At 38.8% G+C, this 23,937-nt stretch overlaps 1 protein-coding gene across 1 annotated transcript in view; it reads left to right on the top strand.

Moving 5' to 3' along the window:
• CHIC2 (cysteine rich hydrophobic domain 2) overlaps positions 1–20,775 on the top strand; it is a 31,735-nt gene extending 10,960 nt beyond the window's left edge. Inside the window, exons 3-5 of the mRNA XM_025198368.1 lie at positions 15,702–15,758; positions 15,925–15,984; positions 19,021–20,775. Of these exons, the coding sequence (XP_025054153.1) occupies positions 15,702–15,758; positions 15,925–15,984; positions 19,021–19,071 (168 nt within the window). The 3' untranslated portion in view covers positions 19,072–20,775. The remainder of the gene's footprint in view (positions 1–15,701; positions 15,759–15,924; positions 15,985–19,020) is intronic.
• The last annotated feature ends 3,162 nt before the right edge of the window (positions 20,776–23,937 follow it).

Raw genomic sequence — 23,937 nt, 5'->3', positions numbered from 1 at the left:
TGTCAATATGCGGGGCTACTTCTGCGGCCCTTGACAGCTCACCAAAGTTGTTAAGTGACTCTTCAGCCAAAATAATTGCCTACCCCTGCTTTAGCAGCATTCATGAGGTAAATATTTACCTGTTTTAAAACTTTGAACTGGATTCTACTTCTGTGTTTACAGCTTTCAGGGTTTAAAAAGCAACTGTTCCTTTGTTTGTACGGTCCATACATAGCACAGTGAACATAGGGCCTCCAAATGGTGCTTGAATACAAATAATTTCTTCATCGGTAGATCCTGGGAACAGACTAGCTTACTAACAGTTCAACATCCTTCTCCCTGCCCTGCTAAAACCTATAGAAAGTTTCTAAGAGCATGGCTTTCTCAATATTGCTGTAATTCTGTGGTGTACTTTACTGCGAAACAGCATTTAAATAATTTATTTGAATACGTATCTGTCACTTTATAGTTGTAGTTGGGTGCTGTTAGATTTACAGGTCAGTTGTGTTAGCTTGTTACAGTAATAAGGTAGTTTAAATATAAGGTACTAAAATACTTAGTATTATCTCTCTACAGATTGCAGTACAGAAACAGTACAGTAGATTCCACACGAACCTTCTCCCCCTTCCCCCCTCAATTTCATGTGTGTCTTAATTTTTCTTTTCTGGAAAATAATCACATTTGGAGATGCTATGCAATTGACCAAGATGGCTGCTGCTTGTGTCTGGCCCTATATAAACTTTCTCATAGCTGTAGCTATTGGCTGAGCATTGTAGCTTGTTCCTGAAGCACGGGATGAGCTGCTAGTAGCACCTTGAGATGTGTGATGTGGAAACAAACACTTTAGTTCCAGGAATTTATATAAAGAACTATTTACAGTAAAGAGCTAATAGTCTTGCCACTGTCCTTGCAGGGGTGTGTGTTTAACTTTGTATGACTTAGAGTAAACCCTTCTGGGAATATAGAGCGTACAAATGTGATATCCTATGAGACAATTTGCTTGAGTTGCTGTAGCTTCACCCAGACTATCTACTGGGATATCACACTCTGTTCCTAGGAGGATTTATTCTGAGTCACATAATCAGCCATGACTGGAAAAGTCTTATTTTCTGCATTCTGGCTTCCAAAAACCAAGGTGTGCATTTTATTTGAGGGCATGTAGTATGTGAGAAAATACAGCAATAAAAATACAGCAGTGTTCTCAGACTAAAATTGAGAAAAATGATCCCAGCAGCCAGAATGTAATCTAGATTATAGAATTTCAATTAATTATACCGTGTATTATGTTGCAGTTTTGGATGATGTAATAAATATTTTGCGAGACAAAATATTTTGGATAAATGACTCATTGCATTAACAAAATATATTGCTGTAGAACTGGTTCACTTTGTGATGGTTTACAGTTCAGGTGACTGCATATATTCTATTATTGGGAGTTTAGTACTTGAGAACATAAGAATATGAGGGAGGCCATATTGAATCAGACCATAGGTCCATCTAGCCCATTGTTTTGTGTGGATGATCTGTCCCATGCCTGTCTTGCCTTAGTGCTCCCAGAATTCAGAGGCCTAATTTGTAGGTTGTACCCATAAATATAATAAGTAGTATCCTCTGATAGACCTATTCTGTCCAGTCTTCTTCTGAACCTTGGGAATCATCAGCCTCTACAACATTTGTGGTAATGACGTCTACCAGTTAATTACATGCCAAGTGTAAAAGAATTTCCTGTTTGTTTTAAACCTGCTTTCTAATGATTGCAGTATATACCTCAGTTCTAGTATTGTGAGAGATGGTAAATAGGACATTGTTGTGTACTTCATGCTATTCATTTTTTCATATCTCTCCTCAGTTGTTACTCAAAGGTGAAATGTCCTGCAATTGGATTCCCTATTATGGGACAGACACTACCTTTGTAGCAAAAAAGGAGTAACAGAAAGAACCGAAATACAGCAGATCAGCATACTGGCAGCATGGTGCTCCAAATAGTACTTGATATAGCAGACAGTGGCTAGGACCATAGCTACATCTGTTACAGGAGACACGGTCATCCTTATTGCAGGTGTCTGGTATTCTTCCTGAGGTTCAAGTTGACCACAGACGATTTAACCTTTCAAGACAACAATATCAGTAGCAACACCATGCTCTGTTTGTAAAGATTCAAGAGCTTCCTCTGCTCATTGTACACTCTTCCACAACAATAAAACAGTGTTTTGCATAGGCCATGGCTACAACACTTTTTCTGAACCCCAAAGTAAAATACACTGACTCCATCTGTGGCATTCCCTTGGCTGTTTCTGATGTGCCACACCAAGAGTGGTTTCCCAGAAAAGAAATATAATGAGAATGTTGAGAGCTTTGCCAGGCCACTTACTAATCTATTTCCTTTTGCTTAGTTTGGCAGCTACTTTATTTCAGAGAAATTTGGACTGGGATTACCTCAGAACAGCTAGTCCCTGAGATAACAAACAAGGGATATTCCAATTAAATGAAAGTTTTTCTAACCCTTTCTTCTCATTCTTAAGAGAGGTCCCTCACAATTTCTAAGACATTTGACCCACTATAACAAATGGGAACAGTGGAAGAAGTTCCTTAAGAATTTGGAAGGAAATGTTTCTGCTCCCACAATTTACCTCCTGAAAATAAGGGGTGGGAAGGGAAAATTGGATCTTCTGATATGTCAGCATTGTGATTCATCATTTTAAATTCTGGATGGCCAACATAGCACCTCTTATCTGTTTCTTGATGTCATGGATTAGATCAGGGGTTTCTAGATACAGTCCATGGACCCTACCATTTGGCCTACAATACTGCCAATGGATCTTGGACTGGACTTTCATGTGATGCACACTGGACTGGTTCCACATACGGGTGTGTGGGGCCAGTCTGGAAACCTGATCCACCCTGTGGACTGGCCCCATGCCTCTCATCTGAGTTCTGGAGCCAAGTGTGTTTGACACCACAAGGTTAGATCATGATTCTTGATCTATAAAATGCTTGCCTCCATGTGGCAATACTTCTAGCATACAGAAAATATTTACAATTTGTGGTAAGAACATCATGTTACCAGAACAGATTATTTCAGTTTGCTATCAGTACCAGTGTTATTCACCAAAGTTCTAGCTACAGTGGTAGCATAACTGATGAGGTAAGGGGTCCAGGAATGGCCTTGTCTGGGCAACTGACTAATAATCAGTTCATCCTTTTAGGAAGCCACTGGCCCAATACTAAAGACTAGTTTTCTTTGCCTCACTGGTCACAAGGGTTAACAGATGCAAGTCCACACCAGCCCCATCTCAAACATTGAGTTGGCAACAGTTTACCGGCTTCATCAGAAATTCCAGGCAATGAGGAAGAACATGCCAGAAGCTTCATGTGCATCAGAATGACACAAGTAATAATCTATCTAAAATTTACAGTGAATGACACAGCATGCCAGATTTCATCCTAGCCCAAGGATGGTTGAGATTTACTGTGTCATGTTACCAGGCAGCATGGATAAAGGTTTCACTTTCCACGTAAGTCCTGTAACTTCTGGCAGGTGGATGCAACAAAACTAAGTATGTAGTGGAGTTCTGTCTTCTGTGTCCATCGTATCAGAGATTCTGGTTACAGATACTTTGCCCACAGATGTGGAATACACCTTGATCGTCTACAGATTCAGGGGGAATGGTCAGCTCACAAATCTGCCTTCTACGTGAGTATGTTGGAAATTATGCCAAACAACTGAGCTTGGACTTTTCCTTCATGATCTCTCAATTCAAGTGTTATATTGCTGTGGTGTTGTCAAGTAGTCACGTGAACAGGCAGAGACAAGCAAGGCCATCTACTCTGTCTCAGGAAGCCATGCATAGTTTTGGAGTATCTGAGATCTTCTCAGTCTAGTGGCTACTTCAGGGACTGAATAGCACCACAGCAAAGCTGTTTCCATACAAATTTTGAAACCAGCCTGCAATAGTCTTCACCTGTCAAAATAGATGCATGCTGCTCTACTTTTTGGGATTCTAATAACCTTTATTCCCTTATGTTTTATGTGTAGTATCTGTCAGGTTACAGTGAACAAAATTGTAAGAGGAAATGCAGTCTCTAGTTTGTAGGTCCGACTCCTCAGTATTCACAGCAGATTCTGTGACAGTGTTCTCTCTTGAGGCAATTTGCAGATTTCACAAATGTATGTCAGACCTTAATCCAAAGGGCAATCATTTTAAAAGGATGATATATTTGATATAATGCAAAAAGCCCTTCAGGCCAAGGTGTCCATCCAAAGACACTTTCTGAAAAGACTGTGTAATCAATTTTTATGTAAGCTGATACCTGCAGTCCTCAATGAATAAAATGGGACAAATGATATCAAAGTGGAACAGAAATGATAACAGCTATGATGTGATTAGAACCTCCAAATCCCCCCAAAACAGCTGATACATGTGTAAAATGCATATTTTTATTGAACATTTTTAAGTAGCTTCATGTGAAAGCTATCTAAGTTGAGTAAGAAATTATTTAAGAGCTGCCTCTACTGACATTTTTAAAAGCTGCTTGTTACTTGCAACTTCACATAAAGCTGAAGCAAATCCAAAATGCTGCTGAAACCACTAGAGAAACTTTGGCCTTGAGATCAACATTTAGATAGCGGTTTAGATCTTCAATTTGCTGTATACACATCAGCTTTTGGTTGAACTAAAATTATGAAGGGGAATGCATTTTTATGAGCAGTAACCTTGTTTGCCCATAATATCATTTTGACATTTAAAATCAATTTCTGAAGAGTATCCAGAATTTCAAATTGGGGATGGACTAGTATTTTGGTGAATCAGTTGATAAAATAATACACTAGATGCTAGTAGATGTATAAGCCTACAAACAAACATAATACAGGGTAAGTTCTAGTTGCTTGTAAATTTAATTTTAGTGTTTCATTTTGATTTTCGTGTTTTCTTGATTCCACAGTAATAAAACAAGTACAAGAGTGGAAAAAGACTGGAAAACTGCTTTAAATAACACTCTTGTATGCTCTTGTTTATTTTTGTCTGTTCAGTAAAACTCATTTACAGTAGAACTCATGTACCAGAATACAGGTTTACTATTATCTACTTAGAGCATCTCTCATTCTCCATTTCCAGTCCTATCCACCATATAAGGATAAGGATGCTTATCTTGCTGGAGTCCTTTGACCCTAGCTGACTTCCTGCTCCTGGGGCAGGGAGCTGACCTTGATGATCCTCAAGTTTGCTTCCAGCCCCTAACATCTGTGAAATCTATGAAATCTATGATTTGTTTCCCCGCTCCAACCCCCTTTCAATGTAGGCTTTCCTATAAAGCCCTTAATATCTGGAGTCTGAAATATTCTCTATTTTATGACAATTTAGTAACTGTGATTAAACAATCACAAAATTAAGAGTCTTTGTTTTGTTTTGTTTTGTTTTTAAGAGAGTAAAGCTGATGATTCTTGGTCTGGGATCACTGAATCTAGAACTTGCTACCCCATCCTCCTGCTATCAAAGCTCAGTTTTGATTACCTTCAGGATATTCAGTATAGGTCTCTTCCTAGGTTTTTGTGGGAAAGTAAGTGGGTGTTGAATAAGATGTTGGGAGAGAGCTGGTAATTGTTTTTAATTTGTTGATATTTTTGTTATTTTTGGAATGAAGGGCAGTATACAAGACTCTGAAGCATTTTACAGGACACTCAGTGGTATCTTACTTTTTTGTATGTAAAATCCTTATCCTGTTTTTAAAAAGTTATTTTGGTCTATTATAAGGAGTACTACTTTATGTGAATAGAAGATTGTAGTTTTATCTATTCTGAATAAATAATTATATTTTTGCATTTCAATTTAGGTGCCGGATATACCTTTTCAATAGCACAGAGTAATTCTTTCTTTGAAATTTCATAGTGAATATTTTAAATGCTAATTTAATTCAGCAAGATCTTTAAAAAGTAATTGTATCTGCATATTGAAATTATACCCTTGAATGCTTAATGTTACTCCAAAAAAGGTTATATGTGGAAAGGAGCTGAATTTTAAAAAAGGAGAGCAGTACTGATCATTTGCATGCCTAAAAGTAAGGCCACCCAGCGCTTGAGTGGAATTAATAAACTATAGTTAGGCATGTAATTCTCTCCTATTTAAAATAGAGTGAACTCTTAAGCTCTTAGGAAGCATGAGGGTGCCAAAACCAGCTGATAAGAAATGCCAGAGAGAGAGGTGTTCATGAAATCGTCTTCTTACCTACCTGTAGCTACATGTAAGGGACTTTATTGACACTGGGATTTGCAGCCTGAAACCTGTGCCCAGATATAGGTACACAAGTCATCCTTTTGTGGCTCTTACTCTTCATTTAAGGCTGGGGTGTCAAATTAAAGATGCCTACCAAGCCAGTGGAAGTTGAGAGGGGGGTTGGCTTGCTGCTGTATCTGTGGCTTTTGGGCCCTAGTGGACATTGTGATCTGCAGCAAGAGGGCAAATGGTTACCCTCCAGCTGCTTCCACCTGTCAGCACTGCTGCAGCCCTCCAGCTCCTTGGATGTTGGCTCTGCTGCTGCTGCCACCGCTGCTGCTGCCACATCCTCCATGCTGTGTGCTAGAGCTTAAGTCATCACCACTATGTATTCTGTGCAGTATTGCCAGCCCCACCCTGTCAAAAATCTTGAGACACGATCTTAAAAATCAAGAGATTTGGAATGTAAATCATGAGATGCTATTTTTGAAGTGTATGTGGGAGGGTTATTTGTGAAGGTGTGGGGGGCTGTGGGTGTGTGAGGGGTGGTGGAGGCTGTGGAGGGGGGTCCCTGCACAGTCTGGCAGGATGCAGAGTACTGTGGGTCAGGAGTGAGGGGCTGCAGCCTGGGAGTGAGGGGCAGGTGGGTGGGGTTGTGGGTCATGTACCAGCCACGGGTGGCTCGTCCAGAGGCGTGGGGGGGTGAGGAGGCAGGTCCCTGCCACCCCTGGGAGAGGTATGGGGGCACATGCCCCCCAGATTTGTGTACAGGGCAGAGGCAGGCTGCGGGATGGGGCTGTGTCCCCTGCTGCCTTTGCCTCGGGAGTTGTACGACACCACAGGGGGGGCAGGGGACGCATGGCCAGGACGTGGCTCCCAGGGCGAAGGCAGCAGGGTACGGAGCCCCAGCCTACAGCAGGCAGCCTTCCTCTGCCCCATGTACAGATCCGGGGGGCACATGCCCACCATGCTTCCCCCAGGGGTGAATGCAGCGGCAAGGAGCTGTGCTCCCTGCACCTCTGGACGAGCCTCCCATGGCTCTTTCACATGACCCACCCTGGCCCTGGGACCCCATTCACCCCAGCCCCTGCCCTAACTCCCTCGCTCACTGTGGGGGCCTCTATCTGCATCCCCCCTCTTTTTTCTCTCCCTGTCCCCTCCCCTCCACAAAAGGCACATGCAAAGAGCATCCAGACTTAGCAGCTGGGTGCTTTCTGCATGCACCAGTAGAAAAAAATCCCAAGATTTGAAGGTTCTGTTCTGAGATCTTGAGTCACAGTTAACTTGACTTGGAAATCGCGACTTTTTATGTAATAAATAAATATTTTAGATACTTTTCAGGCAATGGGAGACCTGAGTTTTATGCACCTCAGTTTGAAGGACACAAATCTACAAATCCCCTAGCTTTAATAAGTGTCCTCACCAGAAGCCAGAGACTAGGATTGGCTGAGGCGCACTCTCCCCTCCTTTGAAACCTACTCCATTGGGTAGAAATGAATGCAAGAGAGTGAGCAAACACAAGGGAGCCTGATGTTATTGCACTGAACTCCCCTGAGAGAGAGGAGCCCTGAATTCTGGTTGCTGTTCTTGAGGGACTTTGCGTTACTTTCTCATTGGATAACAAAACGCACAAACTACAGGACCCAGGAGCTGAGTTCCCCCAGCCTGCATTCATGGCTTAGCAACTGAGTCCCATTCCCCCTCCTCTGCTAAGGGAGTTGCACTTTGTGAATCCTAAATGGCTTCAGGTGTGGTGGCTAAATTCTTGGCTGAGCTAAAATGTCAGTGCTTCTGGGCACATACAGTTGCTGACCTTTAGGTACTTCAGATTTTTTTTTTCCCCTGGAAAAAACTTAAGAAAAATCTATATTGGGCAAGGGTGCATCATGCTTTAGATGTTAGACTAGTTCCCAAACCAGAAATAGCGTAGCGTGCCTATATTGCTATATTATGGCATGTTTCAAGCACTGCAGTGCTTTGCGCTGTATAGTTATAGGCACTTTGGGGGGTTTTGGTATCTAAGGTTAGGTGAAGTATCTGTTAATAACTCTTATTGGTAATCTGATATTGCCTTTGAGAAGCTAATTGGATAAGGAGAATAGACAGGTGGTATCAACATGAAATGGGTGCACAACTGGTTTAAATACTTCACTGTCATATGGGGGAAGACGTTTCACATGGGACCTGTTCCAGTCAATATGAACATGGATGACTTGTATCATGGAAGAGAAAGTACATTTATAAAATTAGTGCATGATAAGAAGCTGGAAGGAGGTGGCAGGCACATTTAAGGATTCGAGGTCAAAGTGGTCAAATAAAGAATGTGAGGGAGGGAGTTATAATTAATCATAAATTGCGTATGAGTCAGTAGTGATGTGTTTGGGGCAGGGAAGAGACAAGTCTTGCCCTGGGACATTAACACAAGTGTTATTTGTAAACACAGGAGAATATAGAGGGGGAGACATAAGTGTTCCAGTAAATAAAAAGTGATTGTAAAAGAGAGGTTGATCAGTTATCCTACCTGGAGCAATCTGGCTTACTAGCAGCAAAGGCGACTTACTTCAGATATTAGGGAAACTATATAATATTTATAGTATGAACTATAAACATAGTTTATAGTTCAAGTAGGGACATACTTCTTGTCCCAGGACAAGTTGTGCTTGCATTTGTCCTGGAATGCAAAAGGCACAAGGTTGGCATGTACACACACTGCCCTTCCAGTTGAGGTTTAGCGAGCAACTGAATGCACTACTGTTTTTCTGCCATTGATCCAGTGATAAAAGTGGGGGACAACAGTTCAGATGCACTTTATCATGTCTCGGAACAAACTTTTAGGACAAACTTTGCTGGTTGCCAGATGGGGCTGGGAAGGGAATTCCATCCTCTCTCCCTGCTGCTGTGTGTCATAATTTGGGTTGGTTTTTTTTTAAGCCTTCCTCAGAAGCATTGGATGTTGGCTGAAGCCAAGACTGTATTTTGACTGGGATGTGCCAGTTATCCTTCTGAGACTTAAACCTGGATGTTCCTGAATAAAGGGTATTTCCCCTCCAATCAGGGTCATACCAGGTTCCTTCCTAATCCCCAAATCACCATATTTGAGGCCAGGAAGGAATTTTACCCTATGATCAGATTGGTATGGTGTTGTGGAGGTTTTTGCCTTCTTCTGTAGCAGGGGGTATGGCCCTCTTCCTGGGATCCCTTGAGTGTATATGAACCTGTACAGCAGTAGGACTTTGGAAAGAGGTTAGATGATGGATTTGTGTAGGATGGGAATGATCCTGCCTCAGGCAGGGGCTTGGTCTAGATGATTTATGGAACTTCCTTCCAGCCTTACTTATCTATGATTCTATGATTTTTAGCAGCTCTTATCCCACTGACCTTTTCAGGGTTTGTCACAGGACAGTGGACATCTGAGTGACTGCACTTTGTGCAGGGAAAAATGTCTTCTCCTGGGACAAATACAGCATCTGTTCATAGCCAAAGACAGTGAAAGCCTGGAGGAAGCTACCTAGGGAGGTTGTATAATCTACTTAATTGGATGCTCTTTAAATTCAGGTTAGACAATGGGCTGTCAGGGATGGATGAATATATGTCCTGTCTCAGAGTTGGGGGTAGACTAGATGGTTGCTTGAGGTCTTTCTAGCTCTATGTTTCTAAGATATAAAAAAAAAATTGCAGAATACAGCAAGTATATATTGAACAAGCCCAATCTAACAGTAACAGGATGGACTTTTGTTTATTGTTATGATGGCATGTATCAACACATACCATTCCCGCATAGTACAATGAACTAATCTCAAAGAACAAAAACAGAAGAAATACAATAATACAGAAGAGTAGACACTATAAAACTGCAACCTTTATAAATCTTATTTCTTTAGATTGCTAACTGATGACCTACAGTCTCAAGAAATTATAAACATGATGAATGATTTTTTTTTAAATTATGAACTTTATCTTCTCCAGAACAAGTTAGGTAGCTAGCATAAACTGACTATTTCTTTTTGTTATATATTGTGCCTATCTTATCACAGAGAGCCTGGAAAGCAAGGCAAGTAATTTAAGCAGGTAGCAAAGAGAAGCGAAGTGTGAAGGGGGAAACATAAGTAGAGATCAATATATGGAGGTCAGGTCTTGGCATTAATGACCCAGCTTCCCTGAGGCCCCAGGAAGCAGAATGTGGTTGGAAAGAGTTTTTAATTTTTTGTTTTACTTGTTTTTCCTTTGTGGGAAGAGGAACAGAGAGTGAAGATGTACAGAAGCCAGTAATACCCCACCCCATCCAAATGCAAACACCAGCCCTCCCTAGCTTTAAACCTGCCTTATAGTACATGGAGGTTGCTGAGGGAGTGGAATATTATGAATGTATATCCCTGGTGCCCTCCCACTCCTGTCAGTACATTTTTAGGGGACAATAAACTAGGCAAGTCCAAACACCTGTGTCATTCTCCTTCTTCCCTTTAACTTCACACATCCTTGCTCACTTCCTTCAGGGAGCCAGGAGTAACACCTTGGCTGTGAAGTATGGAGACCTTGGTCTTATTGAGAGAATAAGAGGTAGTGCTTGAGCATGGGGGAAGGATGTAATTAAGGAGGTTATTTCAAATGGAGTAAGCAAAGCAAGAGGAAGGTATGCTTTGTTGAATGTGGGATCCTCTGCATTCTATTTCTCACCCTGGCCTTCTAGATCAAGCCTAGCATGCCCTGTTTCTTGAGTACATTGAGGTTTTAAGTGTTCCCAGGTTACCTTGATAATAGAGAAGAGATGAATGGCAGGAATTCTGGAAAGCACATGCTGAGGATTGGAGCTACTGGATAATGACCTATGTGGATGTTCATAAGAATATAAGAATTGCCATTTACTGGGTCAGTCCATAGGTCCATTTTGCCCAGTATCCTATATCAGACTGGCAGAGAGTGGATGCTGAAAGGGAAAGTAAACTGTATAAGACCAGAATTCCTTTCCCCCCCCCCCACGCCCTTCCTCTCTCACTTGCAGCCTCCAGCATTTAAGGTCTAGGAAGTGTCATAGGGAGGCAAGTAGGAGAACTGTAGCTGGGAGGATATAGAGAAGATTAGTACATATCTGTCACATTACTACATAGTACATATCTGGTAGCAATTCCTGTAAATTCTTGGCAACTGTGATACTAGAAAACATGCAAAACTTTTCCCAGTAAGTATGTGCGCGCTTTCTAATGTAAAGTGTTCAGGTAAGCAGCCTAGCAATACAAATAGCTAAAACCAAAGGAATCAGAAGTAACCACTTCAAGTGTGAAGCCTTGATTTATCTTTTGGGCCAGTTGTGCCCCCAAATTTCACAGACCTCCCTTACTCGGTACACTACACAAACCTGGAGATTGCCTCCTCCAGAGCTAAATGCTGACTGCTAATTCCCTGCAATGATGCATGTGCATGGTCACAAAATCAAGTCAAACTACAGCATTCTTGTGCATTTCCTTCTTGCATGATCGATTTCTGGCTACAGCATTTTCTATACTTGCATGATTAGCTTTTTTAGAATGAAAGTAAGTGGCATAGTTCAGTGATATCAATAACATATGGCGCCTTTCTCAGGATTTAGCACAAATCCATCAATTTGTCCATATGAGTAGCAGCAACTGCCACAGTTCTGTAAAGTCCTAATTACATTGTGTAACTTGCATATTTGAAGTGAAGCATATGCAGAAATTTCTGCAGGATGCAGACCAAAATCATTATCACTTAACTGGGGAAAAAGCTTTAAAATAAGCGGTGTGGGAACAGTCCTTGTTGGGCATGTGCTACATTACAACTTGCACCTGTATTAGAAATTTCAGAAGAAAGTGAGACTGAACTTCCCGATCACTGCTTGAAGTGTGTGAGCAAAACTAATGATTAGTGGTAAAATTGTATTATTGCTGCCATTGCCATTGTTCAAATTTTATACAGTGTATTGAGGCACTTGAATAGCCAGTGTTAGAATCTATATAATACTCAATTGTGCTAATACTTGGAGGCTCCAACTAGGATTTGAGACCAGTTTGGTTGAATGCTGTAAGCATATAACAATCTTAAAATGACAACATAATTTAAATTTTATATAAGTATATAGCACAATTGTACAATTAGATAATCTTTTGTTGAAGATTGCTGCTGCCTTGACATGCATGTACACGAGACTTACAAAGTATGAAACTTAAGAAAAAAGTATAATTTTACAAATTCTGGTTAAAGGGCTTTGCCTTTGTTCCCATTATTGAATGGTGAAACACCCATTGACCTAAATGGGAGCAGCGTCAAATTGTTACATGTATATTTGGATTGGGCATTTCCTGAGGGTTGAAGGTGGAACATTGCAAAGGATACTATCAAAGAGGAATGTTTTACCAGTCAGACCAGTCACAAAAATGTCTCATGTGCTCCAGTCTGATAATTAATTGAAGATGAACTTAAATTATGCCACAAAATATTCTCTGGTGGGGACAGTAAAGGGCATTTTGTTGCTCACAGTTGTGCATTATAAAACAAAAATGTTTTATCTTCAGCAGTTTACAAAAAAAGTCATTGTCTGCTTGAAATAGTATTTTATTTTTGTTCAAATATTGTTTAAAAAGTAACTTAAGAAACTGCCAGTATTAAATCTTCCTAATAACGAAAGCTTTCTTCCACTTAATTTGTGCTTTTGTTGTTGCTAACAAATAATTTGCTGTATAGGTTTTTCTGTACACCATTGATAGAGTCTATATGCTTGTCATCCCAGTGTGCTGAAAATGTTACACTCAAATCAAGGGCTCCTTTCTGGTTTTGTATGTCCTCACCTGCTCCTCACTGTAAATCATTGAGATGTCAAGTGCAATGATTAATTAAGCTGCACGTGCAAGTGCTTTTTTTCACCTGTCAAGTAGGAAAGAAAACTTACTATAGAGAATTGTGTGTTGCTGTTTAATTCACTTTTACTCCAAGTGGCAAAGTTTGCAGAAATGCTTTACATCTAAATTTCATTTACATTTATATACTTATAATTTGGTGTTGGCCTAGGAATTTAAAATATCACAAGGCATAATTACAAGAATGTGAAGTTTATAGGAGGAATATATTAAGGGCTGAGGAATGTAATGGCTTATGGGGCACTTTTGCATAGGTGTACAGGAGGGTCTCAGCAATATTGTAATTTATTGTATGCAAAATGTTAGCATTAGAATAATTTAAAATCAGGTGCAGAGTCGCTTACAGATTACTGTTTCAAATAAACTGATTAATTCTGCATCACTAGCCTGTCAGCTTGTTTGTATGAATGTGCGTATAAAATAAGTAATTTCATTCATTTGCAATGCTTGAATTGTTTTTCCCACTCTTTTTTTTTTCCAGGCAAGTGGTAACATCAAATTGTATACTGATCTTAATCTGTTATTAAAAGGTCCTAGAAAAGCAGATTACAAGGTAGATTCAGGTTTTGAATCAGTTTTGCCATTGGTTTAGCAGCGGGTGGGCAGGCAGATGCCTGCTCAGAGTAGAACCTATTGCCATTTTTCACCATTGATAGAGTAGCCTTTCAGAGTCAATGAGCTCTGTCAATGTGAGCTTGTCAAGGCTACAACTTCATAGACCTGAGAGGCGGTTTGAGAGGTCAGCCCTTTTCAGGTTTGCTGTGATGCAAATGAACTTTAATGCTTAAACAACTATTGGAATTTTTATGTCTGCTCCTTGTTCTTTTTTCTTCACAAAGTCATTGACGAGACATTCAGTGCTTTTTAAATTGGAAGTTGCATTGTGCTAAAGACCTAGTACAGATTTACGGAGGGCTGAAAGCAGTTAGATCATGTTCTTTTCATGGTGCGATTAGAATCAAATCGATTTACCTTCCCTACAGCCTTCAGCATTCAGATGGCAATTTTAACAAAGCTTGGGGGCTAGACAAGGGACAAAACGACTGAACTGAATGTTAATTACACTCTGCAGCCTTATTTTCTTTTGATTTGGAGCTGACTGGCAACTAAATTAACAAAAGTGTGACCATAACTGCTGCCCTATTTTCATTTAAAAGGGGAGCAGACTCTAAAAGGCTATCTTTACAAAGAAACAAGTGAGGTCTGCTGATCATTGTTAAAGGGCACTGCTTTTAAAAAAGGTAGTAATAACTCCCAAAACCTTAATTCCAAAAATTAATGCAATAAATTAGTCACTGACACAGCCTATTTTTAGAGCTCTTTTGACTCCCACTTTTAATATATAATGTAGTAAAAACACATGTTGATAATGATTATTCATAGATAACAATAATTTTTTTAATCATGTGACCATAGCTCAGGCTTAATCATTTTGTTTAATATTGAAAGACTGCATGATAACTAGAGAGTCAATAATAAATTTTTATATGAACATTTTTTTTTCTTTTGAAATGCTAAACCAGTGAAAGCTGCTGTTAGTTTTGATTTGGTTCACAGAATTCCTGCGTGACAGATTTTCAGTTTGATTGTTAGTGTTTGTTTACAATGTCTCTCTTTGGGAGCAGTAACAGCAAGATGCTCCCCTAAACCCCCCCTTTGCCTTGTAAGGAGGCTGCAGCTGCACTAAGTTGCATTTGATCCTTGTCATTGCTCCGTTCTTTTGCACCTGCAGTTCTGTCCATCTCATCTTTAACACCTGGCTTCATGAATTATCCTTCTTTATTCATACTGCTAGTAAATCCCATTTAGGGCTGAGTAGCATATATTGTGGCTGCCAAATGACCATAAATGTCAGAGAACATTTCTAAAATGTAAATATACACAAGATACTGTGAAGTTTTACTGCAAAAGTGTGACCTACTTTCCATTAATATTTTTGCATATGTGCAAATTTCAACTTTAAAAGATTTCAAGGTTTAGACTTTAAAATATTTTGGTATTCTTTGCCAAAAATGTCACGTGTGAAAGTTTAGGTGATCAAAGATTTAGAGCTTTGGGATCTTCACTGTTGGTTTTAAGTGTTTATAGGTTATCAGAACTTTCTGTATTTGCATTTCCAGGATTATCTGGTGTTCAGAGCTAGAGTTACAAGGATAATTTCTTTTATGTATTGCTCATAGAATATTAGGTATTTATACTTGACCTCTTATTGCAAAATACAGTTTAAAGCAGCTGTCACTTATCCAAATGATGACCTTTTTAGAAGCAACATAGTCAAATTAATGGGATTGGGTAACTTTATTTTTATGCTTAACAATTGTTTGAAAATTGCTGTGAAGTACACTTATAAGAGGTTAAGGCCAAATTGATCTTCATGTAATTAAAATGTATTTATGAGCAGTTCTACTCAAAAGTTGGAACACTTTTTTTTCCACAATCCCATAGTTAGTTGCTTTTGTTTCTTAAAAAGGTCATCTCTGTTCTAGTTACTGTTTAATACTGAGAAGCTTTGATAGTGCTGCAGACCACCCTGTACTTATTCAATGTCCTGTACCTCTCTCCTTTTCACACAAAAGCAGCTGCAAAACAAAGTTTTTCTAAAACCAGTCAAGAGTAAAATTCTTTCTCATTTGTCTTCCAGACACGAAGATCGATTGAGAAGTTATTAGAATGGGAAAACAATAGGTTATACCACAAGGTGAGTACCGCAGGGAGCAGCTTCGTACTGTTGGAGTCTGAATTGCACAGTATGGAAACAGATGCTTTTGTTGAACAAAAAATATGAAAGGTGGACAAATGGGCTAGTCTGTGTGCTGCAATAAAATACAGCTCATTTTTCTTCTTTTTCTTTCCTCCTTGTCTAGCTGTGCTTGCATTGGAGACTGAGCAAAAGGAAATGTGAAACGAATAACATGATGGAATATGTAAGTTAAAGGGCTGTTTTGTGAGTTTCTCTATTAAATGATCATTTATTTTGCTTCTGATCTTATTCTTTTCATGATTATTAATCAGTAAAGGTGTCAAGAGCTTAATCGCCTGAGTGCAAGGATTTTCTACGGTTCACAGATGCATGGTTTCATGTGCAGGGCTGATTTATAAAGTTATGAATGACTTGAAAACAAGGCTTCACTGTGTTCTGAAAAATAATAAATTAATTGCCAAGATAAAATAGCTTGAACATGTGCTGATGGAGTGTGAAATTTTAGATGCTGTATAAAGAATAACTGCAACTTTGGTTACGCAGCAAGTCAGATATGGCTGTTTTATATAATGCTAATCAAGTCTAAAAGTATGGAAGAAGAACTTTCAACTAAGCTGTTGGAGCTTAAAAAACCTTTACCCTTTTTAGGTTTTAACTACCCCATATCTCAAGTGTCTTGAAAGTATCTTTATCTTTTAATAGCATAACTAAAATATTTTTTGTAAGTCATCTTAATAGTCAGCTGTAACAGACTCCCCAGTTCCTTTATTCTCTAAAAAGTGTATATATTAAAAAGTTCTGTGCCACTTAATGGCATAGAACTTTTCATGACTGTTTTAACCATTTTATGGGTAGTTGGAGGAAAATGCTTGGGGCGGATTAATTTGCTAAAACTATATCATTTGAACAGCTAAGGTTTTGGGTTTTTTTAATTGTGAAAAGTGAGAGCAGGAAAGGGTTAACTCTTTAAAGTAAAGACTAACCTTGGCGAGATACCTAGTTTGCATTTCTAACTTATCTATGGTGTTTTATTATATGATATTTTGTCTATTCTTTGAAACAATGCAGCCATCATAAGCAGCCGCATATAAAAAGATTGATTAAAACAGTGATTAAATAGTTAGAAATTATCTTAAAATCATCTTCTCTGTTAGCCTTTCCCCTTTCTTCCATTTCAAACTAAGTCCTATTTCTAACCTGAAATATAGAAGATTTTTTAAATGCCTCTTTTCATAGAATAGCTCTATTCAGTGAACTGAATAAGTACATTTTTATATTATTATCTTTTATATAAAGCATGTTAATTTATGATGAGACATGAGATACTTCGCTATAACCAGAAAAAGGCAAATTTTAATATCCCGTTTTGATCTTGACCTATATGAACACGCTCCTGTTTTTCATCGCTGAAGACTACCTTCTTTCTACAGCAAGTACTTGTCATAGTCCCCTCCCCCCAAGTCTTTTGCCAGTTAAACTGGAAGCATAAGAGACTATTTTTAAAAATTCACTTTGGAATATGGCTTACCATATCTGAAACCTAATGTTTTTAAGATGAACTTATAAGAAAGTAATGTTATTCTTCATATAGTGAACATTGTGTTGATTTCGGTATAAAACCATTTGGTCTATATAAGTTGAGCATAAGTGTTCACAAGATCAGGGACTAAGGGTGAAGAAAAACAATTTCTAAAACTGCTAACAAGTTTTCTGCAGATGTATTTAGTGTGAATTAAATTTCTCAGACCTAATTTTTCACAGAATTCCTTTGCTCTACTCTTTAGTTAGCAGCTAGTAATATACTGATCTCAAAGTAATTGTATTAAAAAATAACGGGGGAAAATGAACCTACTATTTCATTACTCTCCTGACTTCATGTTTAGGCATCTCAGTTGACCTTGATCACATAAGGGGTTTTATCCAAATGTATAATACTAAACAATGAGCAAGGTGCTTTCCATATACCCATGTAAACAATGACTTGCACTTTTGTAGGTTGCTGGAGTTTGAAATGTAGGGGTGAATTTCAAAATGTGGAACACATATCCATCACTTAGTCAGTGGAGATGCTGGGAGTTTGGCATTTTTGATACAAAGCCACCTTTATATAATAATATAGATTCAGAAACCAAACTTCAAAGCACCTAATTTAAAAAAGTCTTAACTTCATTGATCAAATTAGAGCTTTCTTGGCATTTCATGAACTAAAAAAAAAGGAAATATCCTCTAAACTGCCAGTTGTACATTTCCCCCCATGCTCTCAAATCTCTCTGTTATGTTTTTCAGGTAATAGGCTTTTTATATGAATGTTTAACAGTAAAAATGTGTATCTTTAAAATTAAATGTCTTAAATATATTTCATATAAGAAATAAACTTAGATGAAAGGCAAGCAGTGTGTGTTAAATTCATAGTTAAGTTATTCTGGAAATGTCAGTCCAAGAAGAATGTTAAGAATCCCAGTTTACTGTGTCTGTATATTTATAGACATCTCTTTGCAAAAGGAACATTTTCATGAAAGGCTGTTTCCTTAAGATGCTCTTCCAAATACATAGATTTAAACTGTATTCACCTATATTTTATTTGAGGTCTCTCATCTCAAAGTGTCAACATGGCATACAAAATACTCCATGGAATTTCGATAGAATCCTGCCCTGTATTTTCATGCTGAAACATGAACCAAGTTTCTTATTACCTACAAGAGCTTGTCTGAGATAGAGGTGGACAGTCTTGACATGCATAAGGAGATAGGAGATTAGTGGAACAGTAATCAGACTTTTTATGGAAAATGATCAAAACTGTAAGCATAGCTTTATAATAATGAATACATTGCTAAATTAATTTGAACTGAGAGAATATTTATAATGTGGTTGCAGAGTTATTCTCATGTATTCATCTTCTCTCTTAACAAAATATAGACATTAGTTTTTTACAGAAAACTTATGAGCCAGATAACTGAGTTTGTTAAAGAATAATTAGCTGGTGGCATACTTTAATGTGTCTAGTGACCTGTGAGCCATGTTCCTCTCCCCCATTATTATAGTTTGGGTATTATAGTTTACTGCTCTTAGATAGGCACATGCTGTGTGCATCACTTACTAATGACCCCCTACCCAAGGAGGGTGGCATGGGCTTTGATTGTTCCTTTCCCCATAGTTTTTGATAAACTTGAACAAATTTTGATTGGATGCTGTATTACACTTCAGCTAGTTTATAGGATTAATTCCAAGTCTATTTAATTTTTTTTTTCTTTTTACACAGGTCATCCTTATAGAATTTTTACCAAAGACACCAATTTTTCGACCAGATTAGCATTTATTTACAGAGACTTACTCAAGTATGTTGTCTTTTCCAATGGTGCCTTGCTTGGTGCTCTCCTGGTGGTGACATAGCATTGGTTCTACAGAATCTTGTGGTGTTTTTGTTCTTCATTTTGGTTTTTAATAACAGCATGTTCTAAGTGCATTTTGTCAAACTTTGCAAAAGTCATTTCATGCAAATGTTAAATACTACTTAAGTTATTACTTGTACTTTTTCTGTTTGTTCATGTATCTTGATTTTTTTCAGTCGCGTGTGTGTAACTATATATAAAAATATAAAAATACAGCTGAAATAGTCTACAAGTCAGCAGGTATTTTCCCCCCTGAAAATAATTTAATCATTTGATTGTAAATTGTATAAGTTTTAATGATGTACCTCAGTAAAACTTCTATAAACCTCCCCAAATTTTGCCAGTGACATTCCAGTCATAATTTTTATTTCCTTTGGGATATCAGTCAGCCACCTCCAGTTTGTATAGTGAGATGCATTTGCTTTGAAACTATATTTTTTCGAACCCAGATGTCACTGCACCATTACAAGTCTCTTTACTGTTTAATGAAGAGATCCTGTCAGCTGGTTCTGAGGAAGATCTACTTTAATAGTTAATAAACCAGAAGTATAATTATTTTACTTAGACTAGAAGAAACACTGAAGGATTTGCATGCATCTTGTGATTTGTAGAGCTCAGGATCACAAAAATACACTAGTATTGCAACTTAATGTATATATTGTACGACAGGCTAATGCCATATAACAGCTTTACTCTTATTGTTTACCAGCTATTGTACACAGGGGTGCAAAATAATTGTTTCAGTAAATTTATTATCCAGTAAAGTCTCTTTCAGTAGCTCAGAAAAAGTTACCTGGTACGCAAGTGGGTTTGAGAGAAATCTTGAACATTACAGTTCAGGTCAAAATGCAGATACAAACAGATGCTATGTAGCTCAAAAAGTCAAGTCAGGTATGCTGGACAGTAATGAAGACTTTATTTACTGAACCTTGGTTTCTGCTCATTCTGGTTTACAGAGTTTTTTCTGCACAGGTATGTTTTTTTAACTGAATACATGATGTAATGCTTGGGTCAGGTCAGTCGTATTTAATTCCTTTAACTTATCTCTCTTGGTTGTACATATCTTCACACACATTTTTCTTTTAATCGCTACTCAATCTTTAAGTATATATTTGAAAGTACTGTACATGAAAGTACTGTACAGTGTATGCTAATAATTTGCTCCTCTAATGGCTGTGGTAGCAAGCAATAATGTGAATAACTATGAAAAACAAATTATACCCTGCTTAATATTTGTATGAATGGAAAGTTGACACCACTAGAAGAATAACATCCTCTTTTTAATCTTTTAAATATAAGTTTCATTTTTTGCAGTAATATACTATACATACCTTCATGTTGCAAACTATTTTTATATGCTTCTTCAAAATAATTATTCTATGTATATCTTCCAGTCAGTGTTATAGTCTCCATTATTTGATATCAGAAGCTGTCTAGAAGGTGTTAAGAGCTCTCTTAATCTGTGTTCTCCATACATGCCTCAAACTTGAGATCTTCCATTACTCAACTTGTGTCTTGTTTCAGACTTTGAAAATAGCTCTGCCTCTACTTCTTGTGTTATGTTTTATTGTACCAAAGTTCTCAGTTGACTATGTAAAATAAATTATGACCTAATTATAATGAAACCCCATGGGATTGTAAGACAAGTTCATTGGAAGAGGGTGTTTGCTATAATAGGGTTAGTCAGTTCACTATATTGTAACAATTGCAACAGCAGGAACTGCATTTTTTCATTATGACAAGTGGAGGTTGTTATAATGAGGCTGTAGATGTTTCTCAGAGGTAGTGTTGTATATTTATAATCTTTTCCAGTTCTGGGTGATATGTCATCTGTATGGAGAAATACCTGTGGGTATGCCTACACTGTAGTCACTGCTGCACCTGTAGCTCATGGAGATCTACTCAAGTTAGCTTTAAATTAGTTAGGTCAGGTACTGCTAATAATGCAGCTGCATAGCATGCAGTTCACACAGACTAGCCACTTGATTATTTTCCCAGGTTCTCTAGGTTTTGCAGCTGTGTTGAGTTCTGTACTAGCTCAAGTGTATTGTCAATACTACTAGGGTTACCATATTTCTAGGTCCAAAAAAGAGGACACCTGTCACTGGGGGTGGGGGGGGCAGGAGGGGGGGAGAATATGATGATGGGGGGAGGGGTGCCCTGTCCATTCTTTTGCCCCTCACTGACAAGCCACCTACCCCCGCTCCCAGCCCTGCTGTTGCCCCTCACTCTGGACCCACTGACCCCAGCACTACCAGTGCCCCTCCCTCCCAAACAGCAGTACCCTGGCCCCTACCTCTTGGCGCCCTTCACTCTGAACCCGCAGTCCCTGGTGCTTCCAGTGCCTGGCACACCCAACCCACAATCACCCATCCCATCCCCTGTGCCCCTCACTCCCTACCTGCAGCCCCTGCCCCCCCCCAAACCCTGCTGGTGCCCCTCACTCCCCACCCACAGGCCCCCCTACCTAGTGATGCCCCTCACTCCCAACCCTGCTGCCCAAGCAGCTCCTGCATTGCTATCTCACTCTCCCTCCCTCCCTCCCTCCCCCTGGCTATTTTTTGCTGTTCCTCTGCTCTGTTCCTCTGTAAGCAGCTGGCATAGGAGGGCAGAAGAACAGCAAAAAACCTGGACATTTTGCTCTTATTTTAAAAACCCACCTGGACACAGCACGGGGCCAAAAAAAAGGACATGTCTGGGGAAACCCGGACGTGTGGTAACCCTAAGTACTACCCAAGGTCACTAGATTGAAGCTAGCAGTGACTGCAATATAAATGTATCCTGACTGGTTTAAAAGCTTACAAGGGACGTATACCAAGTGAAAACTTCATATGTGGTACTGTCCTGTCTCAAGAATGTGACTGGTCAGGTGTGGAATTTGAATTAAAATTACTGTAATCCAGTTGGTTAACAGACTTTGTGGCTAATTTTTTTCTTAAATCTCTGGGTTGCCCCTTGAAATTTCCATTGTAAAGTAAAGGTCCAAAAGAAGCTCTTATCCTTTTGTAGGTCACTGACTCTGGAATTTCATCATATAAAGGATGTGTTAAAATATCTGAAATCATGCTTTAAGAATCAATTCTCCTCAAACTCAAGGTCTCTGACTGGGGGTGGCATATAGGGAAATAGGCATTTGGGATCATATAGGCCGTTATGCTTGACCAGGATTCTCAAATGCTTGTAGTTTTCTTGACAGGCAAGCCCATTCGTCTAGTTATAAAATTTCTTTACACAAGTCCTTAAGCCTCTGAGCAAGAATCATAGAAATTGGAGATGATCAAGATAGCAAGTCATTGAGTTAATCTCTGTAGTGCACTGTAGGGAATTTTTAAAATAAATTTTAATCTCCAAAGTTCTGTTTGAGCTATAGTTACTTTACATGTTTCTAACAATGGGGTTTATGCTACCTTCCATGGCCTAATTTGGGCAGACCAGAAAACAATGGTAAAGGGAAACAAAGTATTAAAGAGACTATTTGCTTTTAATGGGGGTGTGGGGTGTGTAAGCCTTTTGCTTTTCTGAAGGATATATTTGTGCTATTGTTTATAGAAGAAGTGTTCAACCCCCAGCCTGTTGTCCAGGTCCAGCCCATGAAGACATGTCATCCAGCCTGCGATGATCCCCACAGTTCCAACAGGTTGGGGGTGGGGGAACAGTGCAGTGTTAATTGCCACTCCCCAACTGTCAGATTTCTGGACCTATGGAAATCCCAGTGGGCTGGATAGTGTGGCTCTGTACTAGATTGGACAAACAGAATGGCCCCGTGCCTGTCATCCAGCCCACAAGGCCGAAAGGTCTGAGCACCACTGCTTTATATAAATGTAAAGCATTTAACACACTAGGATCGCATTTGTTAGACTTCTAGCAATGCTAATAATTAGTTAACAGTGCTGCTCGTCTATACCATTCACCAATATTTGCTTGATCAGTGAAGACTGGCTACCCTCTTGGTATATTTCATCTTTAATTTACATATGTATCTACTTATGCCTATTTCATCCTTAGGAGAAAACACCTGGTGATAAAAGCATCAATGGCTATCTGTGATAGTTGATTATAAGCATAGTTGCCTTTGACTGTTTGGTCAAGACTTCCTTTTTTTGTAAACACTGACATTTGGTAAGCCCCTTAGTGAGGGTATTTTAACTATATTTATGCATATAAATAAATTAAAACCTTTCAGAATATCCATTAGAATAACAGTTTTTCATAACTATTGGATTCTGAGAACTTGTAGTTGGCTACTAAATGACATGTGAAAGGGTTCAAAATTATTTTGATTTTTTTCCCCCCTCAAAATTTACCAATTAAACATTGTCAGCTCATAATTTTATAGCAAGTCGCATAATATTTAGGGCTTTTTCATAATGCTTCAACTCCTGAAAACACATGAATAGGTAGGTGTAAAGGTCAGCTTCTATTTTTTTAGGTTAATGTGACAGCTCTCATTGCTGCAGACAAGGTTTTAAGCACTAAAGGCTCAGAAACCAGAAGGCAAAGAAAAAGCACTCCGAATTTATTCTTTTTAACACTCATAATTTTCACACTAGTCACATGACTTTTGTAGCCTGATTTATGATTTTTTGAACATTTGGGGTTGGCAATCCTGAAAATTACCACATTTTTCAAATACAGGTTTCCTTTGCTTTATGCTGTACATGCATTCCTGGAAAATGGTGCATAACTCAAATTCGCATAAAGGGAATCCACTTTACAATGTAACAAATATCGGAGACGTTTCAAGACGTTGACTGTACTGACCCCCAGACCCATTTCTACCCCTTTTA

Source organism: Alligator sinensis, unplaced genomic scaffold (genome assembly GCF_000455745.1).
Source record: "Alligator sinensis unplaced genomic scaffold, ASM45574v1 scaffold134_1, whole genome shotgun sequence".
NCBI classification, from domain to species: domain Eukaryota; kingdom Metazoa; phylum Chordata; order Crocodylia; family Alligatoridae; genus Alligator; species Alligator sinensis.
The sequence above is the reverse complement of the archived record's forward strand: the minus strand, read 5'-3'. Positions and strand labels throughout refer to the sequence as shown.